General features: G+C 35.7%; 1 protein-coding gene across 2 annotated transcripts in view; it reads right to left on the bottom strand.

Moving 5' to 3' along the window:
- The window catches only part of NEK7 (NIMA related kinase 7), a 163,846-nt gene that overhangs the window by 18,036 nt on the left and 129,628 nt on the right, over window positions 1–16,182 (bottom strand). For both annotated transcript variants that reach the window (XM_043568322.1, XM_043568323.1), the window contains exons 8-9: window positions 7,334–7,428; window positions 3,044–3,157 (exon numbers count right to left, since the gene is read on the bottom strand). In XM_043568322.1, coding sequence (XP_043424257.1) covers window positions 3,044–3,157; window positions 7,334–7,428 — 209 coding nt within the window. The remainder of the gene's footprint in view (window positions 1–3,043; window positions 3,158–7,333; window positions 7,429–16,182) is intronic.

The raw sequence follows: 16,182 nt of genomic DNA, 5'->3' as shown, positions 1-16,182 counted from the left end.
TAACTTCACGGATGTTAACTGCACAACACCAACAATCCCAAGTTTAATTAAACCTAAGAGATATCTAAGGAAAAATATCTATCTTTTCAACTCAAGATTTTTATGGTTTTAAATACAGTAGTTTCCCAGGGATACTAGTAATGAGACCATTACTAGAAAAAGAAAGAGCACCGAAACACCAAAAGCTACTGTTTGCTATAGACAAAAATGTTTTACTAAGCTATAAAATATACACATCCCAATATCATTCATGTACAGCTGACATATTTCAATCTATAGTCCTAATCATTTGTACATAATGATAACAGTATCATTCAAAAGGAAAGATTTGGCACCCGGGCTTATTTTTCCAAAGGACACAATTTCTCATTTTTGGTTTGTAATGCTTGAATATAAGAAATAAAAAACACCCCAAGCTTTTAAACTCTGAGTTCTTCTAACTGGAATGACTACAGCTAGAAACAAATCTTATAGAGTTCCTTATTCCTATTGATCAAGGCTGGTAGTGGGCACAGCTACTATTTTCATGAAATTCTCCCTTCAAAACCTCTTTGGGCTGCAGCCTTAATAATGTAGCAGTAGCTAAAATCAATTTGATAAGCTTCCTAATAGGCATTTAGTGGGAAATTAATTTGCTTAATTTTTTTTTTTATTTTTCAGACAGTTACAGAGCCTGCTACCGATTTAGCTGTAGAATGGACACTTAGCGAACTGGTCCTTTAATTAAGAGTTGGTCATTTAGAAACTTTATGCTTTACTTTTCATTGTTCATGCTAAAAAATGAAATGGCAATTTGAACTTTTAAGAGATCTAAAAAGCCTACTATATAAGGAAATATTTGAGATCCCACTAAAGTATCACAGCATCAAAGCTGCTCAGGTTTTTTGCTACCATAAATTCTGAGTAATTATGTTACAAACAGAGTTCCTACTTAAGGAGAGAAAATATTTATTAGCACATCTGCATTTCAAAGCTCTTGTTCTGAGAACTTTTCCACATAACTGAAAAGATTCGATTAACATTATTAGTCTGTATTTTTCGTACCTCATTTCTTTAGTAAGAATTCGTTTCCGTGTTTACCTAGTTTAATAGCCTTCTATTTCACCACAGCATCACGACAGATTTTACCAACATAAGAAACTGCACTGTCTTCTTTGGAAAGTACCCCATACAACATGTTTCGCTTTATATCTCTTTTCGAAACTGGTGACTATATAGGGTGAGCTAAAAAGTGGAATCTGTTTTCCCTTCCCAACTCTGAGACCTTCTATCTGGGCCAGACTTTGATATCTGCCCCTTGGCTGAGAATCCGCATATCCAACTTCACACTTAGCTGCGGTGAGGTAGCCCTGCAGGCAGGCCGACTTCAACGAACCACTAGTGGTATCATCATTAAAATCCTGCTGAAGGTCACCATGGTAACCGCCTGCTGAGGCTTCACTGCTGCACTCCGCATCTCCTAATCAGCTACCATGTGAAATGCAAATTCAGACAGTCTGAAAATTAGTCAAGAAGAATAGGGGATGAGGATGCAGATATGTGAAATATTCATGCGCTTCATGGAAAAAAGAAGACAGCATGAATGACACAACAAAGAACGGCCCCTGACATTCTTGCCATCATTTTGCATTATTGTTCACACCCTACTGTATTTCCAGGCCTATCATTCTGAAGTTGGTTTTGCGAAATGCCATATTTATATTCCATACCCAAAATAGTAATTAAAAATGGCTAACATAATAGCATTAACATCAAATAAAGGTAATACTTCTCAATCATCATCCTTGCCTTATCAGAGTTTATTTTTAATTACCGCAATACAAAGGCTATGAAACAAACAAACAACAACAACAACAACAACAACACCAGGCATCAAGTGATTATTAGTATCAAAACCACAGGGAAAAAAGGTACTTACAGCATTCTAGGCCCTCAAATGCTTTCCACATGCTAAAAATTCTATAGAGAGATTTATTATTCAAGTTACACTGACTCAATTTTCCTTCTATAAAACTAAAACCGATTGCTATTCATTTCAAGATAGAGTGACAAGACTACCTAATAAGTGAATGTTATAATTGTTTTATATTTTCCTTTGCTCCTTGCCATTTCCCTTGGGCAAAAAATCTGTTGCTCATGAGAGGGTGAGATGTCCTAACTCAAGACAGTGTTTTCTCTGGGTATGTTCCCCAGTAAGCTTTCCAAAAAGAGTTATGTGAACACATTTAGTTTACCCAAGATATTGCTGTTCTGCCTATCTCCTCCTTAAATACTGGCAAAATGTACTGGGCTAAAATAGGAGAGGTTTTGTTCAATAAAAAAAAAACTGTATGTTGGGTAGAGCCAAAGCAACTTACTTCGATGAACCACCAAAGCAAGACAAGGATTCAGACTCAGATTTTAATACAGTAAAGTTTCCTAAAATTTTCAATCCCACCCAATATACATTTTACCATGTCTACTAATGACAGCCTCAAAACATTTCCCACAGGGATTTGATGGCGACAATGAGGCAATGACAGGTTAGATATGGTCGAAGGAGGGAGGGTAACTCTGAAAGAACAAGGAAGAGACACGTAAAGCTAAATGATGTATACTTCAAATTGTGGAAAACATGGATGAGAGGAAGTTCTGCCAAAATGGAAAGTTGTAACTGTTGGTCTGAGACTGTGAGAGTGACCAGTTGCCTTGTGAAGAAGGCACCAGTCATGCTGGTCAACGAGAGCCGGGGTTTGAGCACAGATTCTGCCCTTTGCCGTGTTCAGTATGCTGCAAAGTCAGTTACCCTTCTCATCACACCTAAGAACTGACCAATTTCACACCACATGCTGTGCTGTGTTCTACTCCACTTTAGGAACTGCAGAGTCAACCCTTTAAACAGTAAGTCTCCAAGAGAAGGAAAACAGAATGAAACGTGCAATTTCTGCCACCATACTTGTCATTTGTGTTTCTGGATTAAAAAAAAAATTTTTTTTTCCTTAATAAAATGCGAACGTTAGCGAAATGAACAACAGACAAACACATGGACCGAAAAATGACTTACTTCCTCTGAATAGTGATCTGAAGGAAGAGGTGGGTAGTCACACTGTTCTATCTTCTTACACAGCGAGTACAAATTCATTTTGTCACCATAGAAAGGACTCTGTAACGCAGCCATCTGTAAAATGCTCCCAATGAAACTGATATAGTTATATGGTAACTTTTAAATGAGATTTCATCGAGTATATTACACAGGGGTAGAAACAGCTACAAATACTTTCAATAAAGTTATTTGGGCATTTAGATTTTATGAATATTCCTTTCTGAGAATTATCGAGTAAGTTCTATAAATCTTATTACAATTTTTGGTTATTTTTGTCAACATTTAAAATCCCTTAAGGGAGAAATGGTTAGTGTACGTGTGTGTGTGTGTGTGTGTGTGTGTGTGTGTGTGTGTGACACACACACACACACACACCACACTCATACATACATATATGACATACCCCAGTATTAAGAAAAAGAACATAAAGAAACTTAAAACGCTTTGTAAATATAATGCTATAAAAAACGACCAATCCATCTCATGACTAAACAGACCTCAGTGGTATATAACAACCATGCACTGGTCAAAATATCACAAAAATGAAACTGAAATTGAAAATGAATTATAATCTAAGCAATGGTTTGGGGAGTAGAATGTACAGCATTTCATCCTGCATGACAGTTTCTGTAGGGAAGGATTATTCTGAGAAGAAAAACAATGCCTTCCAATCTGAATGTTATAACTGATTCTCAAGTAGTTTACAATGAACTAGAACTTCTTTTCTTTCGATAATGTCTAAAAAATACTAAATATGTTCAAAAGCTCTCTGAGTCATAGCGGCTCCTTCAAGGCATCCAAATGAGATTTCTATCCAGAAAAAGAAAAAAAAAAAGACTCAAAGAATGATCAACTTTGAAAAAGACATTATTGGATTTAAATTTATTTTCAGACAAGGTTCTAAGTTGACATTTAAAGTGCAAGCAAGTACTGTGGTAAGCAGGGTTACAAACTAAAAAATTCAATTTAAAATGTTCGCATCCTGTTCAAAACCTTCTAAATCTTTGAACCGCAGCAGCAAGAATACAACACGGAGTGCGAGGCTGCCCCAAAGTCAGTCACCCTTTTCTACATGTGCTAATAAGTTTGATTTTGGAAGGACAATGTGTACATTCCCCAGACAGGCAGAGTGTGTGTGAAACACGCTAGTCCATGCTGTGCTACTCAGTGAGCGTCAGTGGGGACAGGACAAGCTGAAAATGGCTCTCATCTGTCTTCTGGTGCTCCAGACAGAGCTTTAACTCCTTCGCAGCCTTAAACGAGGAGGGGACGGCACTGGAAATCAAACCTGCAAAGTAGCTTGACACAGTTTTACCTAGCCTGCATTTTATATAAAACTTACATAAACCCATACGAAACCACCTCAGGAAAGGTTGTTCCACATGAGGAGAAAAAAGTAAAAACAATACGAATGGCCCTAAACATATAAAACCCTCCATCTGAGAGGAAATTTCTCGAAGAGGCGCTATCAAGAATGATCACATTTTCTGGTTTGGTTTAAAATGCAAGGCCACTTTATGATAGAGAATTATAAATGCCACCTTAGAAAAAAATACACCGTATATATAAACTATAGTCTTTCCACGTTTGCAAAAACCCTACGTAAATGTACATATATTCATTATCCTCTGTTAGGAGTTCATTACAGCACTTTTGTCTCAATACTGCAGTGTTAAAAAAAAAAAATCTGAATGTCCCCTAAGGAGTTAAAACAGGAATAGTATATTTTCATGCATCTCCTGCTTTGACAGATGAAAAATGTCAACTGTCCTGTTTTTATTTTCAAGCTTTTGCACTATTCATCTGGTTCATTAGTGCATCTCGATGCTGCCCCTGACAGCTGCTCGCCCTCTCCTCCCAGCAGCTGAATTTTTCAGGCTAATTTGATCCTCCACACTGAGACGATCGCTAGAATGATTGACTTGCTCCCTGACCTCCAGGGTCTGACTTTCCTGATTAGTATTCTGGGGGTGTTGGAGGGACGAAAGCCCACTGTCTGTCTTCGGGGCTGGTGGCAGCTCTCTTTTTTTTTGAACTGTAAGCCACCAACCTACAACCCTAGAAGGATGCAATTGCTGCACTGAACAATAAAGGAAATGTGTAAAACCTACTTTTCCATGTAAAGGTCCATGTAGCAAAAGCACAGCATCTTGATTTTAATTAGTAAAGTCTACTTTGTTGCATATCAATTAAAACTGTACTGCTAGTTTTTTTTTTTTTTTGAGGTTTCAGGAATATTTGAAAGTCTAATTTTCTGAGTTTAAAATACATTTTCAAAAAAGCTTCCTGCTCCTTCATTGTTAAGAGTAAATTCTTAGTGGGATATAATATAAAATGTCTGAGAGAGGTTGTGGCCAATTTTTGAAAGATTAATTGCTGGGTATTTCTATTAACATTATATGGAAACATAACTGGAAGGAGACAGAACATAAAGGTAAATTAAATCTTTAGAAAAATTTTAGTCCTTTCCACATGAGTTGCACAGAGGAACTGAGAAAATTTACTGAGATGAGAACTATCATTACCATGATAAATACTTTTAACTCAAAATCGTCCACAACACATAAAACTCATGGATGTAGGAGTGTCCAAAGAAATCATTTCTATTTTGGTGATCATTTAAAAAATACATAAAAATGAGACACTGCCTCTCAAAGCAAATCCAGAATGTGAAGAATTATTTCAGTTTTGATATAAGAGTCTAGTGACCCTAAAAGAATCAGACGAACTTCTCAAAAACCTTTATTACCTTAATTGAACTTTTTCTCTTTCATTGCTAAATTTCATCGTTAGTGCAAACCAATTTGTTGTTTACCTTTAGATGTTTAAAAGGAAAATGCTGCCTTGATAATATAAGATTATGACATAAAGAAATCTAACGTTACCTAAACAAATATGAAATATTTAAAAATGTACAAAGTGGTATTTAAACATTGTAGCAACTTAATATAATCAAAAGCAATTCTTTTCAGCATTGTATCAAATTAGTGAGCATAATCTCTTTTAATCTCTAGTGCATACATAAGAACATATTTTGTCATATCACTGATTCATAATTTTTCATAATAAAAATTATCCTAGGAATGTTACCTAAGAATATTTAAAAATCCATTCTTTAAAGTGGTCATTAGTCACTTTAGTAGGAAGAAAAAAATAAATAATCTCAGGTTCCTTAAATTAAGGAAATTTGAAAGTGTAACCATAATATATAATTAAAGATCATGATACACATTAAAAAAATAAACCTTCTGCTGCTTTACTTCCAAGTAATAGGTGGGCAATTAAAATAGATGATCTCATCATATATTTCATTTAAATCAGGAGGACAGGAACACAAAATATAGAGTAAGAAATACAGTGGTTTCTGTCTATACGCTTTAGATTTCTTTTACATATGTTAAAACATGAAAGTGATTCCATGTATTATTTTCCTTCATTTTATTTTATTGAAATAGTTACTTAGATGTAGACTAACCTTTAATTAACAGCTCTGACTTAAAGCCTGTGTCACTAGGAAAATTATACCATTCGATTAAAACATAAATTTACAGAAGTCACTAGTCTTGAGTGCTTTTTCATACCATTACTCTATAATGTGGATGTAAAATGTGCTCATAGTATGCTTTTTTTCTATCCATCCAAATCACTGCATGGCAATATTTGCTAGAGGATCTACCTAGATGATTTCCATTTTCCTTTCATAAATTATCACCAGTAGAACAGGAGAGAATTTCACTAAGCTTTACCAATACAACTGTTTACTCATGGAAACAAAATTAAGTGATAACCTAGAAAAATTATCTATTTACCTACTATCCTTAAAGCTGAATTACTACTCTCCGTAAGAGTGAAAGAGTACTGAAAAAGATATTCACCATACTTTCATGTTTTAAATCCATTCCATTATACTTCCCCTGCTATGCATGGATAAGCAAGTTATTTTACAGATGTTCAGGTGTACATTTTCATACATAAGATATGCAGAAAAATATTACATTAACATTACAAATATTGTTCAAAATAAAATTCTCACCAGAAGGAAACAATTTAAAAATATTTAGAGGAAATAAATGTGCAAGAATGTATAATTACCGTTACAAAAACAATTACTAAGTCAATGAATTAACCTTTCGTAACTAAAAAGCTAATTCTTAAACATCATTCAGAAATAAAATAAGTGTATAAGAATAGAGGGAATATATTATAGTAACTAAAATACATCAATATACGGAATTTATCAACATTACTTACCTCATACAGTAGACAGCCAAGAGACCAGATGTCAGATTTGAAGTTGTATCCATTTTCATGGATTCTCTCTGGAGACATGTAATAAGGTGTACCCACTGCAAAAAGCAAACCAAACAAAACAAGAGGAGTCTAAAAATGAAGATGCAGCTGTGGTAAGAAATTTTAGACACAAAATTCTAGATTAAAAAATATCACCAAAATAATTCATTAGAATCAGAAAATGGTTTTTGCGAATACTTAAAACTTTTTAACTTCCTCTACTCCCTGACCCTTATACAGCACAGCAACATCTATCCTATATTAAAAAGGGTGTAGTGAGTTGAACTTTATTTCCTTTTGATCAATTCAGGGAGATTCTCGGGAGCATAGCTAAAGTAAAATCAAGGAATTCTAACAAGAAAATCTACTCAAGTGATTCACATTGGCTTCATTTCTTTATTTAAAAAAAAATACGGCTTGCATATCTCAAATAATCAAGAATGATGGTATGATCATGTACTTAATATAAACATTAATATATCACAATTTAGTAGAGTGTATATAAATAAATCATGCTCATTAACTTTAATAAACATTCCTTATAACACAGTTGTAGCTCTTAAAATTATGAATGATATAATCGTTACCCTTCAGTACCCTACCTACTACCACTTTTGAAACATTAGAACAGACTTTTGTGCATCAAAGGGTTACACAATAACATGTGAAAGGTCACCGACATCCCTAGAAAGATATCTGAGTTATTACTACTGAGACTTTTTTAAAGACAAGATACTGTAGCTAATTTTTATTTTTGTTTCTTTTGATGTGCTTATACATGTTTCCCCTTTTTATGGCCATTTTACAAAATGCTAACATTATAAATCATAATGTAATAAATTAATATTTATTAAACATTTAAAAGTAAGCAAAGGCATGTAAGTTATTTTTTGAAAGGTAAAACAGTTAAGTGACGTTCAAAGTGACTATCTTCAATTTCAGATATAGATGGCTACTTCACAATCATTAGCCTAAGGGTTTTTTTTGCCAAATAGAGACCCAAAGTTTGAGAACGAGATTTTAGAATTTTACTTGCTTGAGGCAAAACCTACCAAAAAAGATGCTGCTACTCACAGAGAGAAGGACATTTCCCTTTTTCTGTTAATTTTCAAGAACTCTCCAGATAGTTAGTGTAAATCTTAATGAGACTGTAACTCACAGTCCTGAGCAGGGGTATTTAGTCAGAGACAACTGGAAGAGCCACAGCAACAATCAAAGTATCATTCTCAAAGGCAAGAGTCGGTTTTCCAAAAGAATAAGGTTGCAAACTAATAGTTGTGTGTGGAAACTATACTGCACTGAAGGTGAAAACGTCAGGAACTACGTATCCACAAGGAATCCTATCTGTACTGGAATCCATTTTTACTAAGAATGGAGGGTCCTAGTCACAATGGACGAAAGGGTAGTTTCTATGAAAGCGAAGAAATGAAAAAAGAACAGGACCATAGGAGGACAAAATAAATTTAAGTAAAATATGAACTAGTCAAATATGAAATTAGTTAAGACAAACCTTAAGAAATAACCTACTTAATTGCAGTACTTATTTCGAGGCAAGGAAGTTTGCCAATGTCTGTCAGGGTCAGAAAAGCTAAGAAACTTTCAGAAACAGCAAGGATTAAACAATCTGAATTGTTATCGGGTAAAATAAACATGAGCTCTCCGGCTTTGGGAGCTTCAACCACCTTCACTTGTAGCTTGCATAAGCGACACTGATTATTGGAGGTATTTACACCCTCCCTCGACCTAAGGACGGGTGGTGGGTACACTTGGAATAATAAGAGGGCTCTGCACAGGCTCCTGGTTTCAGGACATAAAGCAAGTGAGTGGCAGTGAGGAATGTGCAGAGAGAGGCTTCACGGAATCCACAGGGGGCAACTGAAAACACTGAGGCTTGAAGGTTCAGAGTTTACCAAAAGCAAAGGTAATTTTAACCAGTAGCTCTGGGAAACCTGCTGATACATTAGGGGTTTGATAGGAGTGTGAAAGATTGATGATAGGGAAAAAGAACAAATGCTAGCGTTTTACAGAGATTAGCCCCAGCACAACACCTTGACTGCAACACAACTGAACTCACGGACGACCCACAAGTGAAGGAAGCAGAGAAAAAGAATGACGAGGGTATTCGACTGAGCTAAACTTACAATGTAAAACATTTTAATGCGAAGAAAAGCCTTTTCGAGTGAGCTGCTAGCGGTCATTACAAAAAGTGACGTATTAGGTTAACACTGACACTGCAAACTTAGATACTGATTCCTCTTCATATTATAAATAACAAACTTCTTTAGGCTAAATAGGCGGATTTCGTTTTAATATTTCAGGTATACAGATCTTGAATATATTAAAATATAAATCTAAGGATGCTACTCACCTTTTGATTGACACATTTCCAAAAGAGTCATTATGTAGGAAGAGGAGAAAGTATGTATCCTGCACTACAATTATTAATTGGATAAAATCATAATTAACTGCTGAACACAGCAGAAGAGGGAATTTCCACTTGCTCCCTCTTACATGCTCCCTAAAGTGCACCTCCATCCTGGACAAGGCTCTTCTACTGACTGACACTGAGCAGAGAGGTTGCACCCCATCACATAAACAGATTCATCCTTCCTCTCTACCTAGCAGAGAGGTCAAAAAATTTAAGTGCTCAGGAAAATATGAAATACATTTTCATGCAGTGATAGGTCTTCCACATTTCAAATTTAATGGATATATAATTATTTCCTAAAAGCCTTTTACAAAATCCACAACAGCTGTGTCTATTATTACTACTGCCTCAAGAATGTTGTGACTTAACAACTGTACAAGAAAAGGGAGAGTTATAGAATGATATGATTAGATATTAAAACGATCATGCAAATTACTGTGTGTTGAGGCGCATGGAGACAGCAAGTTGTGTAATTTTACTAATCTTTTCAGAATTTATGGCTGTAGATAAAATGGGAATATATCTTGCCATAGCAGATATTTATTTGGACCTCCTGACATACGTGAAAGTAAGAAATGGATGATAACGTCATAAAAAAAAAAAACAAACAGTAACAGAGAAAGGCTGATATTAGGGGAAAATTGCTAACAACTAAAAATGCTATTGAATGTTTGAAATATACTAAGATAATCATTCAAATACAAATAAGATGGGAAAAGCTTCACACTGTATATACTCTATTAACAATAAATACGTTCTAAAATTTATCCTGAACAAAATGAAGACCGATTTTCAGAAGTTCTACATTATGCTTAAGAGTCAAAAAATTCTGCTAACATGTTATTATGGAATATATGACTAAATTAATTAATAACTTCCATATTATCAGAACAAGTTAGACGCAGAATTTTTTCAACATTTAGTACTACAATTTCTGCAAAGACTTGAATTGAGAAAAAAATAGAACTGCTGAGGCATCTGTTTATAGGTTAGATTGGGTTGCTATTTTTTTTTCTTTTCCATTTCGTTTTGTTTGTTTGAAACAAACAAAACCATTCAAAGGGCAAAACCATTCAAAGATCAGGAAACCTATTTCACATCTTACCTCACTAACTAGCTAGGAACACTTAACTAACTTCCCTTTTTATTCACTTCCCTCACCTCTAAGATGCAGTGATGAGAAAGAAGAGATGATTTGTGAGACCATTTTGCTCTGAATTCTGCAGCACTCATAAAACAAAACAAAACAAAACAAAACAAAACAAAAACCTACAAAAATCCAGATGGGAAGTAAAATGGAAAAAAGTAATATAGTCCTTTTTTTCTTTAAGCTATTACATAGGAAAGTGGAGTGGAGTGTTTTAAGTCAGAGAGTACAAACAAACAAATTCAGTTTAGAAATGTTCTCTTAGAATTAAAGCAAACTGCAGAAATGAAAGCTTTGAACCTTTCTTGTTGGGAACATTAAAAGGACCCTAATCATCTTATATCTCAGTTTGATTTCAAAAAAACACACAGATAGACACAACTTCGGGGAATAAGAATTAATTTTCATTCTTTCCTTCATGATCTTAATTCAGCCCAGAAACTATGTTGGCATACTTAACAGAGAGAGGCCAAATGTATTTAATTGTAAGTATTATCTACGGTTAATACAGAATGGCTGGGTGGTAGAGTAGTATTTCTTCTGCAAAAGAAAATTCTAAAATAAAATTTGTCATCTTTTAAGTGCAACTGATGACATTTAAGAGCTTTAATAATGCTGAGGGAGAAAAACTCAGAAAATGTTACTGTTTTTTCTTTAATTTTTTAATGTTTATTTTTGAGGGAGGGGGAGAGAGAGAGAGAGAGAGAGAGAGACAGAGACAGAGACAGAGAGAGAGCAGGGGAGGGACGAGGGAGACACAGAATCCGAAGCAGGCTCCAGGTTCTGAGCTGTCAGTGCAGAGCTGGAGGCGGGGCTCAAACTCACGAACCGCAAGATGATGACCTGAGCCTAAGACATATGCTCAACAGACTAAGCCACCTCAGGGCCCTGAAAACGTTATTGTTATTGTTACCCTGCTCTAGGGACTGTGTAAATGCATTATGCGAATTATCTGGCTGAACTTTTACCAAATGTTTAGCGGGTCCCTACTATAAGGCACACACTGTTCTAGGTGCTGGGGAGATAGAACTAAACAGACTAAGTCCTGCCCTCATGGGGCTCATGCACTGGTGACATGGGGATCATTATGAAGTGGTCTCAGGACATATTACTACTGTTACCTTGTTTTAGAGAGGAGGCATTGGGAGGTCACATAATTTGCCAAAGATCACATAATAGGTAAGGTGTGGATTTGGAATTCAAACCAGGTATTTGAAACTTGCTTTTAAATAAACAGTTATTCCATTAAAACTGACCACTGTGAAATATAACTTAAAAAATAAAAACAAAACAAAACAACAACAGAAAACTGTATATTTTCAAATAAAGAAGTAGAGAAACCTTCTAAAAGTCAGTATGTACATATGAGAAGCCAGGAATCAGGGTCTGGGTTCAATGGGCTACATGTGGAAATTCCGCTACTCTAACAGCTGCTCTGATTGTTTCAAATACATCCTTGTTACGGTGACTGAGAGGTGAAACATACAGTTTAAAATCAGATAGTAGCTTCTTCTTAGAGCCATTATTTCAGTCAAGAAAGGACAGAATGTTAAAAATAAATCCGTGAAAGTAGCCTATAGCACTGACTGAACATATGCTGCCTTTATGGCCCCAAACCACGTCAAACTATGAAGGGGGATAAGCCAAAGAAAATCCACAGAGAGGTGCTAGGGAAAGGTGTGGGAAAAACCAGTATGTGACCACAGGTGGCACTTGGCACCAACAATGAAACTGTTTTAATGCCTGATTCAAGAACACTAATTTTCCAAGCTGAAATCAGAAGCTATATCACACTTGGAAATAGTGTGGGGAACATGAATTGTGCACTCAAGAGACTCCAGTGTGAAAATTCTGATATCTGGCTTGAGTGATGGATGGCCATGCATTTACTCTTCTGGCAACATCACAAAATCTGAGAACTATTTATCTCCTTGTGGAAGGTAAAGAGGAATTCAAACAATCCTAACAACAACAACAACAACAACAAAATTCCCCCGCAATGGGTTTCAAATAGTATATAGCACAAGGATCAGTATCAGAGTTCTAGTTACCTTTTTTTTTTTAATCTATGCCATTTTCAGGATATACAACAAACACATGTAATAGCTAAATTCACACATGTACATGCAAAAAGAAAATTCTCCATCTTTTCTCTTCTGGGGGTCATTAGGAAGGAAAGTAAAAAAGTGCCATATTGCAACGTTATTAATCTAATTATTCTCATTTTTCTCCTTTGCAGCAGACAGGAAACACTTCACTGTGAATAATAAAAGCAACTCCGAAGCAAATAGATTTGCTTAAATGGTAGCTAACTAACCTTATTTACTTATATATACCTTTGGAGCAGATTGGCCTTTCTAACTAAGTTTTGTTAAAATTACTTTTTATCTCCTATATTCTAGTCTATGATGGAGTAAGCCACTCAAGAAGCAGGACTGGTATTAAGGAGAGAAGTCCCTTGAAGATTAAATAAAATTTTGCTAAAAAAAACAAACAAAACAAAATTGCCAATACACTAATAGTAATGATAGAACTTGTCTGCAAAATTTATATTATGTCAAGTATGGTATATTCTTCCCTAAAAGTAAAAGTACATCACAGTGCAATAAAACACCCATAACGGTCTATAATGAAAATGTGAAATTTTGATGTCAAAATATCTGCCAAAAAAGAAAGTGCTTAATTTCAACAATGCAAACTTCCATTAAACCTCTGACTTTTAAACAGCTTCATCCTATCCGTCAGTCTTTAGAGGAAGATACAAAAGATTCTCATTAAGTCTACTAAAATAGTGTGTGGTAAGCAGAATTCCGGCCCCCATAATCTTTGCCCTCTGGCGTCACACCTGTATATCAGATGTTACACAGCAAAAGCGACTCTGCAAACGTAAGGCTATAGATTTTAAAACAGACCGATTACCCTAAATCATCAGTAAGATATGCAAGGGAAGGGGCAGGAGAGATTCAAAGCGTGAGAAGAATTCTACCTGCCGTTGTTGGCTGTAAGGATGGAGAAAGAGTTTAAACCACTAAATTTGTGGTAATTTGTTAGGGCAGAAATAGAAAACAAATACAAATGTGTTAATGATCCATGCACTGCATGGGAGACTGGAACATTCAATGTGCTGAGAACCGACTACACACCAAGAACTACACTAGGTACTGGGGGGCTAAGGAGCAAAGTATATGGTTTGAAAATTGTTCGACCCTTTAAAACTCACTGGGTTATTCTGGGATGGTATGAGGTATGTTTTCTAAGTTTTTTTATGGAAGGCAGGGGAAGTAGGAAAAGCCAACACATTTACCTTAAGAAGACTGAAAGAATAAAATATGGTCTTTCGTAATTTAAATGAAATCTGGTTTGTTCACTAATTGATATGACTGTAATTTAGGTAATCACAACTACCTTAATGTTGAATTAGAGTAATACAAAAGAAATTAGTTCATGTGCTACATGGCACTTAATCCAAGTTGGTATTTGAACCTTGGCAAGTAATAATTTTTATTATAAATTTTTTATTTTGACCAAAATAAGGTCTCTATCACAAACACATCCATCAGGGATAACTACAGATTAACTGATCAGGAGAAAAGTCATGAGGGGTCAATCCTACGGTGAGTTTCATGAATTATTCCGACTTTAAAAATAATTTCTCTGAAAAAAAATCATAATCATTATAGTAATCTCTCTGCTCTTAGAGTGACGAAAATTCCCTATATATGGCTACTTCTCTATTCACCATTCCCATTGAGAGTCAATTATGCTTTAGTTGCAGTAGCAACAAATATGTCACACACACCACACATACACACAAACAAGTAGAGAAAGGCTACAAAACAAACCACAGACAAAATAAACCAGATAATTTTTGCTTTATCTCACGGCCGTGGACAATGCTCACATTTATTATGTATTATTTCTGGTTCTCCTCTTCCTGACCACACGGGAGAATTATGCTACCCGATTCCCTTGAGATAGGTAAGGCCACGAGACTTGTTTTGGGCAATAAAACAAGACTGGTTGTAATTTGTGTTACAATGAAGCAGAAGAATTTAGTTAAGAGCCAGTACGTGATTGTCCATGTTCCCTTACCCTCACGAGCTGACAAAAAACTATGTTGATAGAAAGATAACATGAGATTGAAGCTGCCTGAAATGACAAGTCACTACATGGAGGAGGGCAGCTGCCCGAGAGGGCCACACAAGGCCCACAGTGGGTGATGAGACATCATATGCTTTAGCGCCAAGCCAGCTGAGATCTTGGTGTTACTCCTTACTGCAACATAATCTAACCCACATGTACTGATACATTCAATTAAATTCATCCTTTGATGGGCAGCCAGTCTCTAAGCCCATTCATCATTCAATCAATATTTAATATCTATTATGTGCAATGCCGTATTCTAGGTGTTTGGAATACATCAGGAAACCAAAAACACATAGAACCCTTTCTTAATAAAGATTAAATTTTAGCTGTAGGACAGAGACAAAAAGGATGAAGCATAACAAATAAGTTATATATCATATTAGATGGGGTGGCTGGGTGGCTCAGTTGGTTAAGCATCTGACTCATGGTTTCAGCTTAGGTCATGATCTCAAGGTTCTTGAGTTTGAGCCCCACATTGGGCTCTGCACTGGCAGCATGGAGCCTGCTTGGGATTCTCTCTCCCCCCGTCTCTCTCTGCACCTCCCCTGCTTGCTTGCTCTCTCTCAAAATAAATAAACATTTAAAAAATTTTATAGGGGCTCCTGGGTGGCTCAGTTAGTCAAGCATCCGACTTCGGCTCAGGTCATGATCTCACAGTTGGTGGGTTCGAGCCTCAGAGCCTGGAGTCTGCTTCGGATTCTGTGTCTCCCTCTTTCTCTGCCCCTCCCACTTCCCTGCTCACACTCTGTCTCTTTCTCTTTCTCTCTCAAAAATAAGTTAAAACGTTAATGTTTTTAAATTTATATAAAAAAATTACATAGCATATTACAAAATAAGAAGTCCTAATGAGAAAAGACAAATTATATAAAGCAAGGATCAGGAATTCTAGGGTGGTATAGGAGTAGAGGTCAGGTTCAGTATTAGAGGACCTCAATTTTCTTAATTTATAACAGCCATTCTACCTACTTCTAGAATACTGAGGAACAGAGGAGAAAATGTGCTTTAAAACTGCTTGTAAATTATCAGTGCTATACACATATTCGTTGTTACTGTTGTTGCAATTTAATAACAGGAGAGGATTCCTCTGGG

Source organism: Prionailurus bengalensis, chromosome E4, assembly GCF_016509475.1.
Source record: "Prionailurus bengalensis isolate Pbe53 chromosome E4, Fcat_Pben_1.1_paternal_pri, whole genome shotgun sequence".
Classification (NCBI taxonomy): domain Eukaryota; kingdom Metazoa; phylum Chordata; class Mammalia; order Carnivora; family Felidae; genus Prionailurus; species Prionailurus bengalensis.
The sequence above is the reverse complement of the archived record's forward strand: the minus strand, read 5'-3'. Positions and strand labels throughout refer to the sequence as shown.